At 46.3% G+C, this 16,835-nt stretch overlaps 1 protein-coding gene across 2 annotated transcripts in view; it reads left to right on the forward strand.

Moving 5' to 3' along the window:
- The first annotated feature begins 599 nt into the window (after positions 1-599).
- Positions 600-16,835, forward strand: part of HTR7 (5-hydroxytryptamine receptor 7) — a 63,198-nt gene continuing 46,962 nt past the window's right edge. Inside the window, exon 1 of one of the 2 annotated variants that reach the window (XM_077350323.1) lies at positions 600-1,719. In XM_077350323.1, coding sequence (XP_077206438.1) covers positions 1,115-1,719 — 605 coding nt within the window. In that variant the 5' untranslated portion in view covers positions 600-1,114. The remainder of the gene's footprint in view (positions 1,720-16,835) is intronic. The other variant, XM_077350322.1, reaches the window with a different exon arrangement.

Raw genomic sequence — 16,835 nt, forward strand, 5'->3', positions numbered from 1 at the left:
AGGCTGGGGACAGAGTCTGTTTGGACAGAAACTAATGCAAGGATCAAATCACCTAATATGCCACACAGACTAAATTATGCGTGCACATAGATTTGAACCCAATAGCACCTCAGAGCCCAGCAAGAGTTTTGGGGTAGAATTCCCTTCATCTAAGAGTTTTGGCTCTCAAAAGCTCCCCTCCCAAATCTAGTTGGTCTGTTAAGGTCCTTCTGGGCTCCAGTCTAGGTCTTCACTTATAGATCAACATGGCTATCTACTAAAACTGTCTGCTTGTGAAGGCATCAATGCATCCCCCACATTTTGAAGAAAAAAAAAATTATCCCCAGAACCCTTGGGTTTTCCCAAGGTAGGCAGAATCCCATAGCGGGGCACTGGGTGAGGCTGTTGTATGCTTCCTCTCGCCCCCCCCCCCAATCCAGGGGGGTGGAGGCACATTTCCTATGAGAAGATCTCTAGATGCACATCGGGGGGCGCTGAGCAGGGGCGCCCCAGATGGTTTTGCCTCTCGTGGCTCCTTCCCGGCTCCGTGTCCACGAGCCGAGGGGCCCTCCTGCGCCACTGGCCGCCCGCTGCGGGAAACAGGGGCTCTGAGCCAGCCGGGCGCCGGTCCCAGCGACGAGGCCCCCCGCCCGGGATTCCGGCCGTGGACCAACGGGAAGCAAGCAAGGCGCCCGCGCGACACGCCTCCGCCTATGCCGCCGTCGGCGAGGCGCGGGCCAGCAGCAGCAGCAGCAGCAGAAGCCGCCGCCGCCGTGTGAGGGAGGAGCCGCCGGGCGGCGAGGCGCACAGCGAACCGAGCGCAGCCCGCGCAAACTTGGCGGCCGGCCGGCCGGAGAGCGGCGGAGGGGGCGTCCGGGGCTGCTGCTGGGGCTGGCCCGGCATGGCCCCTCGGCGGCCGGACGCCTGGGCTGGGCTGACTCTTCCCGCTGCGGAGGCGGCCCCGAGGACCGGGTCTCGGTCGTAGGAGGGCGGCGAGCGGGCGGCGGGCGCTGGGGCTGCGGTGCAGAGGGGCCCCGGGCGGGCGGGGAGAGGAGGAGCGCTGGGCACCGGCGTCGCGTGGCGCGGCGGGCATGCGGGGGGCTGGCGGCTGGCGTCGTGGGCAGCCCTCCTCAATATGGTCCTGGACTTCAACGGCACCAGCAGCAGCCCCCTCCTGGCCGGCCCGCTGCGCTCCTTCGCGCCCGACGCTCCCCGGCAGCTGGGCGGCGGCGGTAGCGGCAGCGGCGCCGGGATGATCGCGGGCGCCTTGCAGCCGACCCGCCTGGGCAAGCTCCTGCAGGGGGTCACGGCCAGCCCCGGCGGCGGCGGCAGTGGCGGCGACGGCGGCCCCAGCGCGATCAGCCCCAGCGGCTTCGGCGCGGCGGCGGACGGCGGCAACGAGACGCAGTGCCTGCTCATCCTGAGCTACGGCAACGTGGAGAAAGTGGTGATCGGGGCCGCGCTGTCGCTCATCACCCTGCTGACCATCGCCGGCAACTGCCTGGTGGTCATCTCCGTCTGCTTCGTCAAGAAGCTCCGGCAGCCCTCCAACTATCTCATCGTCTCGCTCGCCCTGGCCGACCTCTCGGTGGCCGTGGCCGTCATGCCCTTTGTCAGCGTGACCGACCTCATCGGCGGCGAGTGGATGTTCGGCACGGCCTTCTGCAACGTCTTCATCGCCATGGACGTGATGTGCTGCACCGCCTCCATCATGACCCTCTGCGTGATCAGTATCGACAGGTAGGCGCCACGCCTTCACGCCCTTTCCTGCCCCGGACACGGAGGCCGTGCACCCGATCCGCATGCACGTGTGAACCCTCTGCCCCGGAGGGGTTCACCCCCAGAGGCCTTAATGAAAATGGGCTCCTGAAAAACCGGTCTGGGGAATTCCAGGGAAGTTCTGAGAATCTCTGAGCAAATATGACATGTTGCTTAAAGTCCTTTGGTTAGTTTGTTTCAGGACCCTGGGTTGTTCTCAGGTTGAGGAGGACAGGAGGGTAAATAATATTCCAAGGCTTAAAACAGAACCTGTTCATTATAGCAGTGGTCCCCAACCTTTTTATCACTGGGGACCGGTCAACGCTTGACAAGCTTACTGAGGCCGGGGGGGGGGTAGTCTTTTGCCAGGGACGTCGCCGCATGAGCCCCTGCTCCACTTGCTTTCCCGCTGGCACCCCTGACTTCCTGCTGCCCGCTGGGGGGCGCTGCCAGCAGCAGCTGCGCAGTGCCATGCTGAAGGAGAGCCTCAGCCTTGGCAGCCACTGGAGAGCACCAAAGGTGAGCCAGCGGCAGAGTGGCAGGGCAGCCCCTGAGGCCGCAGCCGGGGAGGAGGACGAGGAGGAGCCGTGGCCTGGTACCGACTGATCCATGGCCCGGTACTGGTCCCTGGACCGGGGGTTGAGGACCACTGCATTATAGTATCTTTGAATGACCGTGAATTATTCTTGACTCAACAGTGGATCATGTGCTGGTGTATCTGGTGCAACACAAACCCAATTTGCATTATTTGAATTAGCCCTTCGGACACCTGCAGTGCAGTCCAAAACAGAAACAAGCCCTTTTCAAGTCACTGAAGTCAATGGGAAGGAGGCTGGGAAGGAGGAACTCTATTTTGGACTGCACTGTCGACCCCCCTTTCTGCACACCTTTATGCAGTCTTCCAGGGTGCCTTTATTGGAGTCAAAAGGTGGCCCTGGGCTCTGTTGAGAGAGTGGAAGTCGGGATAATGATTGGGGGGAATCTGGAATAAAAGAAAGTGTAGTCTTGCTTTTATGACTCAACTCTGAAGGGGACGGCAGGGGTTCTCCCATCCGTTGTCACACACAGGAAACTTTACGTCTGGCTCCTTTAAAGATCTCACACCACATGTCCACCTGATTTTGTGGGTTGAGTGTTCACAAGCAAATGAAGTCAGATTTATTTCTCAGTGTTCCATTTTTAGCGGAGGTGTAAGAACTAATTGCAAGGTACTCAGATTCGCAGAGAGGATAGGACACGGACTCACCTAACAGGATGAAACTAACTGGGTGTGCGGTGCTGAAGTTTAAAGTTCGGAGGGAACGGTTTGGACCGTAGCTGAGTCCTCTCCATTCCAGCAGGGGTCTCCTTTGCTTTGTTTTTCTAGCAATACTGGCTGCTGTGCTGTGAAAGCCTAGAGGGAAAGAAAAAAAAGGTGACTGATAGGAAGAAAAGAGAAAATGCCAGTGACCCAACGCCTAGTGTGTTCTTATCAGCTTCAAGCCGTGCTAAGTCAACAAGGTCCATGTGCAATTGTATGCTAAACAGGATGCGTGTGTATAGTGTGGTGGACAGCCTGATTCAGGAAACAAAAGCCATTTAATGCCTTTTAGTCAGACCCACAAAAATGACACAGGATTATGTAGAAGATTTCAAGTTCTCTATTTTGTCTGACCAGACGTCAAAAACTAATAAGCAAAACTGAAAAGGGGAAGAGGGAGAGAGAAACATCTCCCCATCTCCTTTTAAGGCTTCTTGTTTTTCAAATTTGCTTTGCACCGATGCCATAATTTGCAGTTTTTTTCCCTGAGTGAATCATCCCATGGCCATTGAAATGGGTGGATTTAAGGATATGTAACTCTGCTTCGGATTCCCGAGTCTGACTATGTTTCTCCTTAGATACAGGTGGGTGGCCGTGTTGGTCTGAGGCAGTAGAACAGCATTTGAGTCCAGTGCATCTTTAAGACCTACAAAATGTTATTCAAGGTGCAAGCTTTTGTGTGCATAGCACCCTTCTTCAGACACAGCGACACGGGAATCACCAGTCCATGCCTATAGGCCACACAGCACAATGAAGATGTTTGTATCTGTTAAACATCTCCATTATGCCATGTTCCACCTTTTGCCTATATATGTAAATCCTATTTTCTTGTGAATGAGGAAGTGTGCATGCACACAGAAGCTTACACCTTGAATAGCATTTTGGACTCAGACTTTGTTCTGCATTTCTCCTTAAGAACTGTCATTTGCATAAAAGCAAAATGCTGCACACACTGGACAGTTCCTTTGGTGTTCAGCTAATGTTAGATGGCCTTGGCACTGCAATTGACTCCCTGCTTCTGACGTGGCGGGTGGCAGCTCCCAGGACCTGATGTCACTTTAGTTCGTCGTTAAGATTTCTCAAGAATCGTTGTTACTCGAACTCTGCTTTGGTTCCCAAACCGCAAACCTTGGAGACGCAGGTCATTCACAGAGGTGAGACTATACATTCATTGTGTGAAGTATCTGAAAGTAAATATTTGAAAGTCATCGACCTGTTTCATTATTCAGGATCTTTTACCTGTAACCTTTTGGCAGAATGCCTTAATAGAACACAGAACTGGCCGGCGTTTAGTCTTCATAGCAGTATGAAACCTCCCCCCTGCCCCCCCCCCATGATAACAACCTTTCAGATTATTTTCTTCTGTATTTCTCTAAATGATTTATACAGCAGTCCCTCCTAGAAAACGATTTCCTGTAAAGCTGTAAAGCTGTTTCACTGGATATAATAGTTTCAATGAAATATGGGAGAGAGAGTTTGAATGGTGTCTCCACAGAATGGTTGGTCTACCACTAAATACCAGTTGTCTGGAAGTGACATAGCACCTTACAGCTTTGTAACAGATCTATATAAGCCCTGAATGGGTGAGGAATGTGTTGGCAGAGCTTAAATATACTAGAGTGCAAATCCAGAATACCTCCCAGAGTACCCTCTGCCCCCCAGAATTAAATACATTGAGATGGAGCATCAGGGATAGAGATTATTTTACTGCAGTTTATTATTTGATATGTTCGTTGTGAAGATGTTGTACACCGACCTGAACCTGGATGCAGAGAGGGGTGGTTAACAAATCAAATCAATCAAATTTCCAACAGAACGAGGCATCATTGTGACGTGCAAGGCTGACTTGGAAGGCAGCTGAGAGGAAGCCAAGGCTTATTCTGCATACATTGGATAATGCACTTCCATTGTGCTTTGGCAGCTGAATTTTCCTGTGCAGAACTGGAAAATCTACTTCTATAGCGCACTGAAAGTGCATTATCCAAAGTGTGCAGAATGGGCTAGTTTTAGAAGCAACCCAAGAGGCTTCTGGGAATGCTTTGGTTCATTTTGTCCTTGCTGTAAGGACCCTGTGAAATAGATGTGGCAGTTGACAGAAATTTTAAAATCAAACTGGGATTCCTGAGTTGTGAAAATTTGAGAACACTTGTTTTTAAGTGTTTTAAAATTCTTAACTTTGTATACTGATTTTACGGTTGTTACCTGCCCTGAGCAAATTGGGAAGACAGGTTAAAAATAAACATTATTATTGTTGTTATTATGCTGGACTAAATTCTAGAACACCCAGTTTCAAATCTACACTGTGCCATGAAGCAAACTGTATGACCTTCTGCCAGGTATACACTTCTAGCATTACTGATTTTTTGGGGTGGATTGACCCTTATACCCCAGTGGGTCCATGGCCTGACCCTCAACCTAGGCCTGGCCAGCCCTGTGCCCAGTGTGGGGATGGCAGTACCCAGCCAAGCAAATACAGAGTAGTGAAGAAAGGGCTCAAATGAGTCATAGTGGAGTGGGCCTAGCTGGGCAGGCAAGGAGGCTTTTTCTCTGTTCCTCCTTTGTGGGGGTAAAGGGAGGGTGGGTCCCCTTTCCAGGGTCGTTCTCACAGCCTGCCCCTGCCTTAATACTTGCTGAGAGTATAAAATGGAGTGTGTGTGTGTTTATGTTTGGGGAGATATTTGTTACACTGAGCTCCTTGGAGGGAAGGGTAGGAGAAAAATATACTGGATTGATAGTTACCGTTGCTTCTCCCCAATTTTTCCAAATCTAGCCTTGGAGAACTCTCTGTACAGTCTTACAAATGACACTCCGATTCCCCCCCCCCCCCCCCCAGGTTCCTGGTACTTTCAGTCTAAACAGGGAAGGACAAGCCTTTTCTTTCACTCCTTCTGAATATATACGTTGTTTTCTTGTTTAATTCTACCCCCTTTCTTGAATGGTCTCAGGAGTCACATTTCAGCTGCCCTGGAATAGTTCAGAAGCTTCAGATTGGCCACTGTGGTCACAACCAAGTCCAGAGCCATTGCTACTGGTGTCTTCTCATCTTTTTTAAAAATCTTTACTTTAAATACATATGAGGGCTGTTTGGATTTTTGCATTTTTGGTTTGGATTTGTAAAGATTAAAAACTTTGGAACTGTGTGCCCTAATTATGCTATTGTGTTTAGGAAGTGTAGTAGGTTGAAGAAGGTCTGGCTTCCCTGCGTTTGCCGTTTACTGCATTGCAAAAACGATGCACACGGACGAATCCTGCAAGGCGAGCATTGCTCTTATACCTGTGAGCAGAGGCTGCCTCATCCTCCTGAGCTCGGCTGTCATGGCCTTCTGGTTTCAGAATGTGTGGTGGACAGAGCCTGCCGCAGAATGGATGCTGCAGCTTCCGGTCAATCACACGGTGAAGAACCTTGTATGCCACTGGGAGCTGCTTGCCAGTGCTACACATTTAAAAATATGCACAGCCAATCAGAAACCTTATGAGCAAAAGCCCCACCTGGCTCTGCCCACTTTCTTAAAAAAAACACTTGGTAGACACTAGAAAAGGTGTTGGGGGGGTCCTATAGAGCCCATGGACAACATGTTGAGGACCCCTGGTTTTAGCACTACCTGTATAGTTGTGCAAGAAACACTTGTGAAACTTTATTTAAACAATTAAGTGATGCTTTTAAAAAAAATTAACAAATCCTAATCACAGTTTTTAAAGCTGAAAACCACTCTGAGGATGGCCCAGGAAGAGTTCTTTGTGACCGTTATCCAGCCGGTTGCTCCTTTTCCTCTGGCTGGCAGGTGTTGTTCTTCCCAAAGAGAAATTCATGTGTGTGACTACAGTGTGACCAATGCTTTTTCCATTGTGCTGTGGTGCTTAGATTTTTTCTTGATTTCTCAGTCTCCTTAAGTGTGGTCAGGTGAAGGAGACTACTCCTTTTTGGAAGGTGGCACCAACTCTTTGGAACTGCATGGCCAGAGCACCTTTCTCTTTGGACGAGAGGACACTGGAAAATTCCAGCATTTTTGTAGTATTTTCTTTATTTACAAATGTACAGGTGGAAGCAAAGAGTCTCCCACAGAGAGCTGTGGTTTCACTACCTCATGGAAGTTCCCAGAAAGAGAACCAAGCCAGTGTCTGGTTCTCTCATAGTTGAAGTCTGGATTCCAGAGGAGGCTGTTGCTTCACACACAGTCAAACATTCAGCAGAGAGGGAGGGGATTCACTTCCAAGTCAAGATAGATGCTGCCTCAGAGCCATTTCCTAACACTGAGGCCCCTTGAGGAGATCTTGACAGCCATTAAGAGACAATACCATTTGCTGTAAATTCATGGCAATACACATAACAGAAGACAGAATGAAGACAGGAAAGGAAGAAAATGAAGACTGGAAAGGAAGAGAGAACATTTAGAAGTCAATCATGGGTTACTTAGACAGTTTTCCATATTGACCAGAGAGGATATCTGCTGCAGGAGATGGTTTTGACCAAGTGTCAGACCTAGGCAGGATCTTTGTTGTCTGTCTTCTGATGAAACCAGGGGAAATGGCAGTATATGGAAGCTATATGGGCAGGGCTGTCTGTTTTTCTTGTGTGGAGAGGTTGCCATCAGGCAACTGCACAGTCCTATAGGAAAAAAAAATAGTACCTAAAGCAGGGATGGTCAAACTGTGGCCCTCCAAATGTCCATGGACTACAATTCCCATGAGAATTCTCATGGGAATTGTAGTCCATGGACATCTGGAGGGGCACAGTTTGACCACCCTGACCTAAAGCCTCTGGTTTTTCCAAGCTGTGTTCTGGAGAATCTGAGATTTCTCACCAGTGTGTTGGAAGTTCCTCACCAGAGAAAAACCAGCAAAACTTGACAATCTTCCTTGAAAGATAGTCTCTCCCCTTTTAACAGTATTCCCTGTTGGTTCATCAACCAGAGGGTGTTTCTGGGCTATGCTATCGATTCTTCTGGAATCAAAAAAAGGAAGAAAAAAATCCCACTCTGTAAGTAGAGTAGTAATAAGGAATGCATCATAAGGAAATTTAAATACCCATAAAAGGATTAAGTTTACATTGTATAATATAGAACCAACAATAAAAATATAAGCTTTAACTGCAATGTCATTGGATCTGCAAAATGTCTGCTATTCAAACTATTACATGTCAAACACGCAGCAAAGCATACAAACATACATATGCAAATCCTATACACAGTTAATAAGTAGTAAAAAAGTCAACAGGTTACTACATAGTAAATAGATAAGTTAGCCAGACTAAACATGTTCTACTCTTTGCAATGTTGATGAAATGGCATGGTGGGTCTAAAGTAACTCCCCATTTCAGACTTGCCTTTATCACTTATCTGCAAAAACCTTCCTTTTAGTAGAATAACAGACACATGCAATACCCAGCTTGCTGTACCAATCTGCTACTCGCATAATTTCTCTGCAGGATCAAGTCTCACTGTAGACCAACATCTGTCAAAAGTGCTAAGTGTGTGACAAACCAAAATGTTCTTAGAAAAATATATTGATCATCTATTCAACATAGGCATTTTAGAATTAAACTCACAGGTCTTCTTAGGGAATCTAGCCACGAAGTGTATGCATAATGAATCTCCACTAAATGGCCTGGTAAGGCTAAGCTATACACCTAACGGATAAGATGTAGCTGTGTATGTCATGTTCACTTTCTTAAAGAATCACAGAATCACAGAGTTGGAAGGGGCCACACAGGCCATCTAGTCCAACCCCCTGCCCAATGCAGGATCAGCTCAAAGCATCCTAAAGCATCCAAGAAAGAGACATACAGAAGTCCAGTAAAAAATTTTGGTGCTCTATAGAAGTTGCTTATTTTTTAGAAAGACTTTGTATGTGGTATCAAAACATTGTTCCAGCTCATTGTGTTCATCATAGGAAACCTTAAGGGCATAATAGTATTTTATATAAACAATCATATTACTGTATCACCTCTGGTGTAATTCCTCAAGGCTAACCCTAAATTACCTTTCTAAAGCTGAATTACATTTTATTTGTGTTATAATTCTGCTAAAGTTTGTCCAGGATCCTGATGTGGCTATATCTAAAAAAAACCAAAATTGTAAATGTTATATAGTCCAAATTGGCTCAAATAGATGGGTTTTGAATTATATTATATGCATTAATAATAGAATGACCTCTGTATCTTCTTGTTGCTTATTTCTGGCAATTCTTGTGGAACTGGCTCTGCCTCTGGATGTCTGTACAAACTGAGTGTGATCTCTGTAGTATGTACCAGATTGGTGTTCCACAGCAGATGTCTGAAGGTTTCCTGAAAGTTTGAAAACTGAGGCATGTATGGCCAAAATTGGGATGAAGATGTTGGGGATATGGGATTGCAATTTTGTTTTGCAGGTCTAAGGAGGCATTCTAGAGCTAAGATGATCCCCCCCCCAAAATACAAACACACTGTTGGGTTGAATGAATGTTTATATCCCCTGTTTTTTTTGGGGGGCTACTTGGATGGGTACCCCTTTATCAGGGGCAAGCCTATTGACACATATTCCAATCTGGCATGCTGCTATGTTTTTGTCTATAGCAAAGCAGGACTGTAGGAGCAGGTGATATTGGGTTTTAGTTCAATGTTTAGAATTTTATTCAGATTTTTATGTAATATATTGTAATTTGTATTTTTGCTGATGTAGCCTGCCCCGAGACCAATTTTGGAGAGGGGCGGGTTAGAAATCGCCAGCTAAAGGCAGGCAGGCAGGAAGGAAGGAAGCAAGGAAAGCAAGGAAGATTTGGAGCCTGGTGTTCTGAGCTGCCTAAAGTTAGGAAAATAGGACTTTGAGTCTTCCCAAGCATAAAACAAGTTCTGGACCAAATTAAACCCAACAGCTTTCTTGAAGCAAAGATCTGTAAACAAAAACTCTCATACTTTGGTCACATACTGCATGCAAATGATGGATTAGAAAAAAATGATTATGCTTGGTAAGCAGTAGCAGAGGTAGACGGAGAACAAGTTTGGATGCATAGAAAAAAACTTAAAGAGATGTCTGCAGAGACAGAGTTGGATGGCAGGGCTTTGTTCATAAAGTCACCATGAGTTGGAAACGACTTGACGGAACCTGACAACAACAAAGCATAACAACAAAGCATAACATAACATGCTGGTTCCTTGATGTTTTCTCATGCTGGAAAAATAGCTGCTACAGGGAGGAGGGGAGAAAAGCATTAATGAAAAGGGTTACATTCCCACTCCCAATGACTATGGCATGTTCAGATTCCACACATCCCTTCAGAAGCTGGAGATCCTGGTTGTGATTCTTTCATGTCCAGTCTAATTTGGCCGAAAGGAAGGCTGTGTTATTGCAGGAGAAGGAAATGGCTCATCTGATGCCCTGAAAGGGAACAAGCAAGAAATATGTAATTAGTATCAAAGCCCATTTTAAAAATGGGCTTTGAAAGGGGCAGAAGGCAGCAGAGCATGAGAGGGTGGTCGCGGCTCCCTTTGGCCCACAAAGCAGGCTACAGGGAGTAGAAAGCCCCCCCCCTGCAGGGCTTTGCGGCCCGTAGGGAGGCTGCAACCTCCCCCCCCCAGCTCCCTCCCAGCAGGAGCCTACCTGCAGGCCGCAAAGCCCTGTTGCTGCCTCTCTCCTCGTGGGCAACAATGTGGCTGCAGCCACAAGACTTCTAGCAGGCAAGGAGGGAAGGTGGGAGATGGAGGGGGAGGGCCAATCAGGGTGGACCTGGACGGACAGGGCCCCAGACAGTCTTCTCCCAGGAGGCTGTTTCCCAAATATAAGGGAGCCAAATAGTGTTAAGGATGCATGGGGCAAGAAAGGTCAAAGAGTCAGTACCAAAGAGGTGTGAGCAAATCTGCAGATAAAGATGACATGTTGGGGGGGGGGGGAGGATGTTTCCTGTTGCTGTCATCATCTGCAGTGTGATGCTGAAGATTAGATCATTTCTAGCTGGGACATGGCTGTTGCAAAGAGGGAAATTGTGCAGCATGAGGCTTCTGTGGTTTGATCACAAACAGATGAGAAGCACAATCCATCTCCACCCAATCAAAATGTTTGCCAGACGTCAAAGCAACAGGTGGGGTAGAACTTGGAGGGCATGTAGAAGAGCATCCCCTGTGACTTGGATGTCTCTAGCTTGCACATGTTCTGTTATATTCACTCCTGAACTTCCTGTACCTCTGCTTGTCGAAATGACCACCTCTTATTTCCTCAGAAAACACTTTCCTGGGGGCACGTTATTTGGAGGGCTGTAACTCAGACCCCACAAATCCAGTCCTTGGCAGGCAGGTAGAAGAAAGTCAGCCTCACCTACCTCACAGGGTGTCTGTTGTCGGGAGAAGAAGGGAAGGTGACTGTCGCTTTGAGACTCCTCCGGGTAGTAAAAAACAGGGCATAAAAAACAACTTTTCTTCTTCCCGAGTATGGGGTCTCTAGCATGCCAGGGGGAGCATTCTACTCATTCACAAACTGAGCCATTTTATTTGGAGCTTTAAAGTTTGTGATAGTTCGTGATTCATGAACCAGGCAGGCCACAAACTGAACCGAACTGCATTTTTCCAGTTTGCGTGCATGCCTACCTGTAGGTGAATGCCTCCCGCCCCTCAGAAAGCAGACTTAAAGCAGGCAAATAGCTGGATGGTTTAATCCTCTCTCCAATCCCTGATCTACTGTTGAGGCTGATTTACAATAACAGGAAACATATAGGAGAAAAGAACCCACAGAACTATGTGTAGTATACAGTTTTGGGAATCGTTAAACAGAAGTAGGATGTGAGAGTTTTTTAAATAGTAAGCTTTATGGTTCTTCTGCTAAAAGAGAAATCATGAAACAAGGATCTTTGTGTGGTGGATTAACAGTGTTCTGAATGAATAAATACTAACATAGAGTATAGGTGGAAATCTTAATTAGTACACAGTGTTTTTTTCAGCTACAGGGAAGTTGTTAATTACTCATCAAACAAAATTAGAAGTTAATTGGAATTGGAACTGGTATTTCTCCCATTTTTGAGAAGTTCGAAACAGGTTTCTGATGTCCTTGAAATCACATTGTAGAAAAATGTGAGCCTGTTTTAAGTTTATTCTATTAAAATAGTAGGATAAAGGTGGTGAAAATCCAAGAAGGTTTTTTGGGGAGGTGGATAAAGAAAGGGTGGTTGCCTTCTTTGGATGTTTTGCCATTTGCCCAGAGTTTGTATATTGTGGTCATAAAGTTTTGGAGGTATAGAAGGAGCATTAGATATACCTGATAAAATGATGCATACCTTTGCTAATCCCTTGGGGAGACCACTTCCGCCCTCCAGCCATGTAAAGCTAGATCCAGTAACAGTCTCTAGAAAGTTTGAATAGGTGAAGCTGTGTGTCTTGGTGATCAGCGGTAGGATGTCCCTTTCCAGAGTCTCAATCTCCTCTCCTAGGACTTCTGGAGACCAGGGTTGAGAGTTCTGAGTCACTAAAGATCTGTCATTTCCAGAAATTCTCAACCTGCACTCTTCCTAGGTGCTAAGGTAGGATTTTTGTAGGCTCAGCAAGCCCACTCTTGACCATTTTTGTCTGTAGGCATTGCTTGATGATGGGTTTTCCTTTGGCACAGGTGGCTGCCAGTTATGGCCCTCTGTGGGTGATATTGCTGTTAGCATCTCCTTGCAAATGTTAACCAGACATCTGCCACAAGTCATCTGATGGTTCCCCTTGATAGGCTTTCATCTCGTTAAAATTCACACAAAACCTTTTTTTATTACCAGGCTTCTTGAAAATGTTATTCTCTACAGATTTATAGACATTCCTCCTTTAGAAATTTTTGTTTCTGCACAGATTTATAGACATTCCCTCTGCACTCTTTGTAAGTGGCATAATAATGGCACTTGGCATTTATATAGCACTTTTAACTGTTAATGGTGCTTTACATGCACCATCTTGGAATAATTCCTGCAACAACCACACTTTAAGGTAGGTTAGCATAATTATCCACCTGATCTGTAGGAGTGATAATGGCATGCCTAGTGGGATTGTGGTAGAGATGGGGGTTAAATGGGGAGAGGATTTCTGACTCATAACCTCCTATAGTGCTGTCCTTGCCTTCTGACTCCATTCAAGTCAATGGATTCAGAAGGTATAACTCTGTTTTGGATGGGTCTGTTAGCCCACATGTTACACCTACTCTGCAGAACAGGAATCCACATTGGGTGAACAATGGCTATCAGGGTAGAAATTAATCATCAGCATTAATAATTGTGCTTCAGCAGAAGTATTTTAAGATTTGAACAAATCAGTCGTTTTACTTGATGATGGTAGCCATACAGACGTGTTCAACTCTTGGCGATCCTATAGCTCAGCTGTCTCCATGTCTTTTGATCTTTCACCACTTCTTTTAATGGTATAACGCTACGGCCAGTGTCCATTTTGATAGTGTCTAACCACCATGTTCTTTGTTGGCCTGGTTTCATTTTCCCAGTGACCGGTCCTGGCATAATTGCCTTCTCCAATGAGTTGGTTGGCATGATATGGCCAAAGTAAATGAGCCGGAGTTTCATGATTTTGCCTTCCAGTGATATATCAGGCTTTATGCATTCTAGTTCTTTGTTTGTTACTTTTGCTGTCCATGGTTCAAATGAATCAATAAATGGTTATTGGAAATATGACAGATCAGACTAATCTACAGTTGGTAGTCTGGCTTATGCCCTTGCTTTTCCTTGTTTGGTTCAAGCTTATTATTTAATTAAATTGCTGCAATTAAACTAATGTGTTAAACTCATTTTATAGATCCCAAACTGTATTAGGGAGATCTTAAGGGCCATTCTGCACCAGGATCTATGTAGCAAATTGGTTGCGGAATGAAAAAACGCCATTTTAAATAGTGGAATTTGTCGTTATGCACACCTGCCTTTGTAGTGGAATCCAGTTGCGTTTCTATCGTTTCCCACAGGTTTCCGGTCTTGGCAAAAATCGCTAGCCAGGAAGCAATATTGCTGAGCTTTGTCCCACCCCTGGCCATCAAGCAGCCAATGGGCAGCCGTCATGCTCCTGAAAAGCCACTTTCCCTTAAAGGAAGGTTTAAAAAAAACACACACACACGTTGCAATGAATCTGTGTTGATTCGTTGCAACGGAGAGACCCATCTAGCTAGCAGGTGGTGTTTGAGCTGCCATTTCATCGTTGCCACGCTCCCCCCGAGTGAAAAAAAATACCCCCCCCCCGCACGGGCATGATTTTCGGCCGAAAATAGAGTGAAAAATAAAGGGAAAATAAACCAGCAAACGGGGCTGTGTGTTGCTTGGTGCTTGGTTACTTTAAACAGTTCTGGGGAGGGACTGCAGCCAGGGAAGCCTCACTGGGTAAACGGAGTCTCACCGGTGCGTTGATCTCCGCTCGCTCGGAGAAAAAAAAATGGCGATCGGTTCACCGGAAGATCAGAGGAGAGAGCCAGGGGGAGGGACTTTGCAGAAACCGCAACAATGGTAATGCACAGAACTTTCCTGCTAGTGTTGCAGATTGGTTGCAAGAGTGTAGCGCTTTCTGGAGGGTGAATCCACTTTTGGGGATTTCCCTGAAAGCGCTACAACGAAGCGCTTTTTGCAGATCGGTTTCAGGAGTGTTGCAGATTGTCAACAACGTTGTGCATAACAGCAAATCAGTAGCGATTTCAATTTGCAACTATTGTGCAATTTTGAACGAGTGCGGAATGGCCCTAAGAGTCCCACCGTGAACTGACTATTAACCCCTCATGGACTTTCTACCAAGAACACACATGGGTTTGCATGCCAGCAGCATGATGGGCCATTTGGGAAGGTCTGTGCTATATATTTATCCACTCTTTCAGCTCTGTGTGATGCAAAGAAGAAGAAGAGTTGGTTTTTATATGCTGCTTTTCTCTACCCAAAGGAGTCTCATAGCGGCTTACATTCGCCTTCCCTTTCCTCTCCCCATAACAGACACCCTGTGTGATAGGTGGGACTGAGAGAGCCCTGATATCACTGCTTGGTCAGAACAGCTTTATCAGTGCCACGGTGAGCCCAAGGTCACCCAGCTGGCTGCATGTGGGGGAGTGCAGAATTGAACCTGGCAGGCCAGATTAGAAGTCCGCACTCCCAACCACTACACCAAACTGGCTCTTACTAATGATATAGCACAAGTAATTTGCATCACATCTAGGATGGAGGTAAGAGAGTTGTCCGTGGTCCTTCCATTTGCTTGTGTGTGCATGCTGAGTAGGTAGGATTTCCAGTCTCCAGGTGATGGCTGGAGATCTCCCAATATTATAGCTGATCTCCAAGGGACATACGTCAGTTTCCCTACAGAAAGATGGATTTGGAAGATGGATTCTGTGGCATTGTATATCCTTTAACATCCATCCTCTCCCCTAACCCCACCTTTCTCAGGCTCCACTCCCAAAATCTCCAAGTATTTCCCAACCCAGAGCTGGCAAACTTAGGAGTAGATGAATGGGGCTCTGTTAGGAACCGTGCAACTGCTGTATGGGCACTTGCATGTGTGTGTGTATGTGTATAAAGTGCCGTGAAGTTGCAGCTGAGTCACAGTGACCCCACTGGGTTTTCAAGGCAAAAGACTAACAGAAGTGGTCTGCCATTGACTTTAGCCCATCCAAGTCTTGGTTTCCCATCCAAGTACTAACCAGGGCCATCTTTGGCCTATAAATTAATGCATTTTTAGGCTGCATGATTTGCATGAGCATAAATCCCACTGAGATCTGTAGAACATTTCCAATCAGACTTCCATAAGGATCAAATTGTTCAGAAACAAACAAACAAAATATCCCCTGGTAATTGTAAATTTAAGTCGGTATCTTCATGTTAGAATAATGTCCTGATGAAATGAGTTAAACGTTTGATGGTTATGTGGTTTGTTTCAGATTCAATGATAGGTAGCTGGAGAAACAGTTATTTCATGGCATCCAGGTTCTTGTTTGGTTTGGCTTCATGGAACAGTCAGCAGGAGCCTGGATGTGAAATTTATGTCTTCTTGCGGTTAGCACAGATGCAGGAGAGCGCAAAGCAGTTGCTTGGAGGGCAAGGAAAAATATATATTTTTTAAAATGTAGAATACTTTAATAGAAGGATGCTCTCACACTAGAAAACAAATTTGAGAGAGGCTTTGGAAGTAACTACCATTCACAATATTACTCATACATAATTATTCTTATTTTTTTATTCCATTTATTACTGTGGCTGGCTGCAGCTAGCTACTTTGCATTTCTGCCAGACCTGTGTGAGAGAGAGTGCATGAATGTTTGAAAGAATTAATTATATGAGTAATTCTGCCTGTGTCATTGCAAAAGCAAAAGGTTGGAAATTGGAATTCTCGGCTGGAGAGATGAAACCAAGAAAGAAACAAGAGTAGCTCCTCCTCTATGCATATGGTGAGGTTCAAGTAACACCTTGTAATTTGCCTAGGATGACAAAGCTTAAGAATAACTGTGTACTCTCAAGTAGCAACTGATTCGTGTTGACCCCATGACCACAGAGATTTCAAGGCAAGAGACAAGATGTGCTGGTTTGTCATTGCCTCTCTTGGCATAGCAACCCCTGTCCTCCTTGATGGTTTCCCATCCAAGTACTGAGCATTGCTAGTTCTCCTTAGCTGCCCTCCTAGGCTGGGCTATCAGGTTGCTGTGGTTGGTTGCCAAGAGGGCTTTGCATTTCTTCCAGACTCCCCCCCCCCGCAAGGTGAGAGAGAATACAGGAACATTTGAAGGAGTGAACAAAGCTTATGTGCCATTAAACCCCAATACTTGAATTTTGGACTGGCCCCTCTCAGTTCAGTGGCTCTAAGTGTGCTTATCAGGGAATGTGCCCCACTGAGTTCAGG

This window comes from Paroedura picta, chromosome 8, assembly GCF_049243985.1.
Source record: "Paroedura picta isolate Pp20150507F chromosome 8, Ppicta_v3.0, whole genome shotgun sequence".
NCBI classification, from domain to species: domain Eukaryota; kingdom Metazoa; phylum Chordata; class Lepidosauria; order Squamata; family Gekkonidae; genus Paroedura; species Paroedura picta.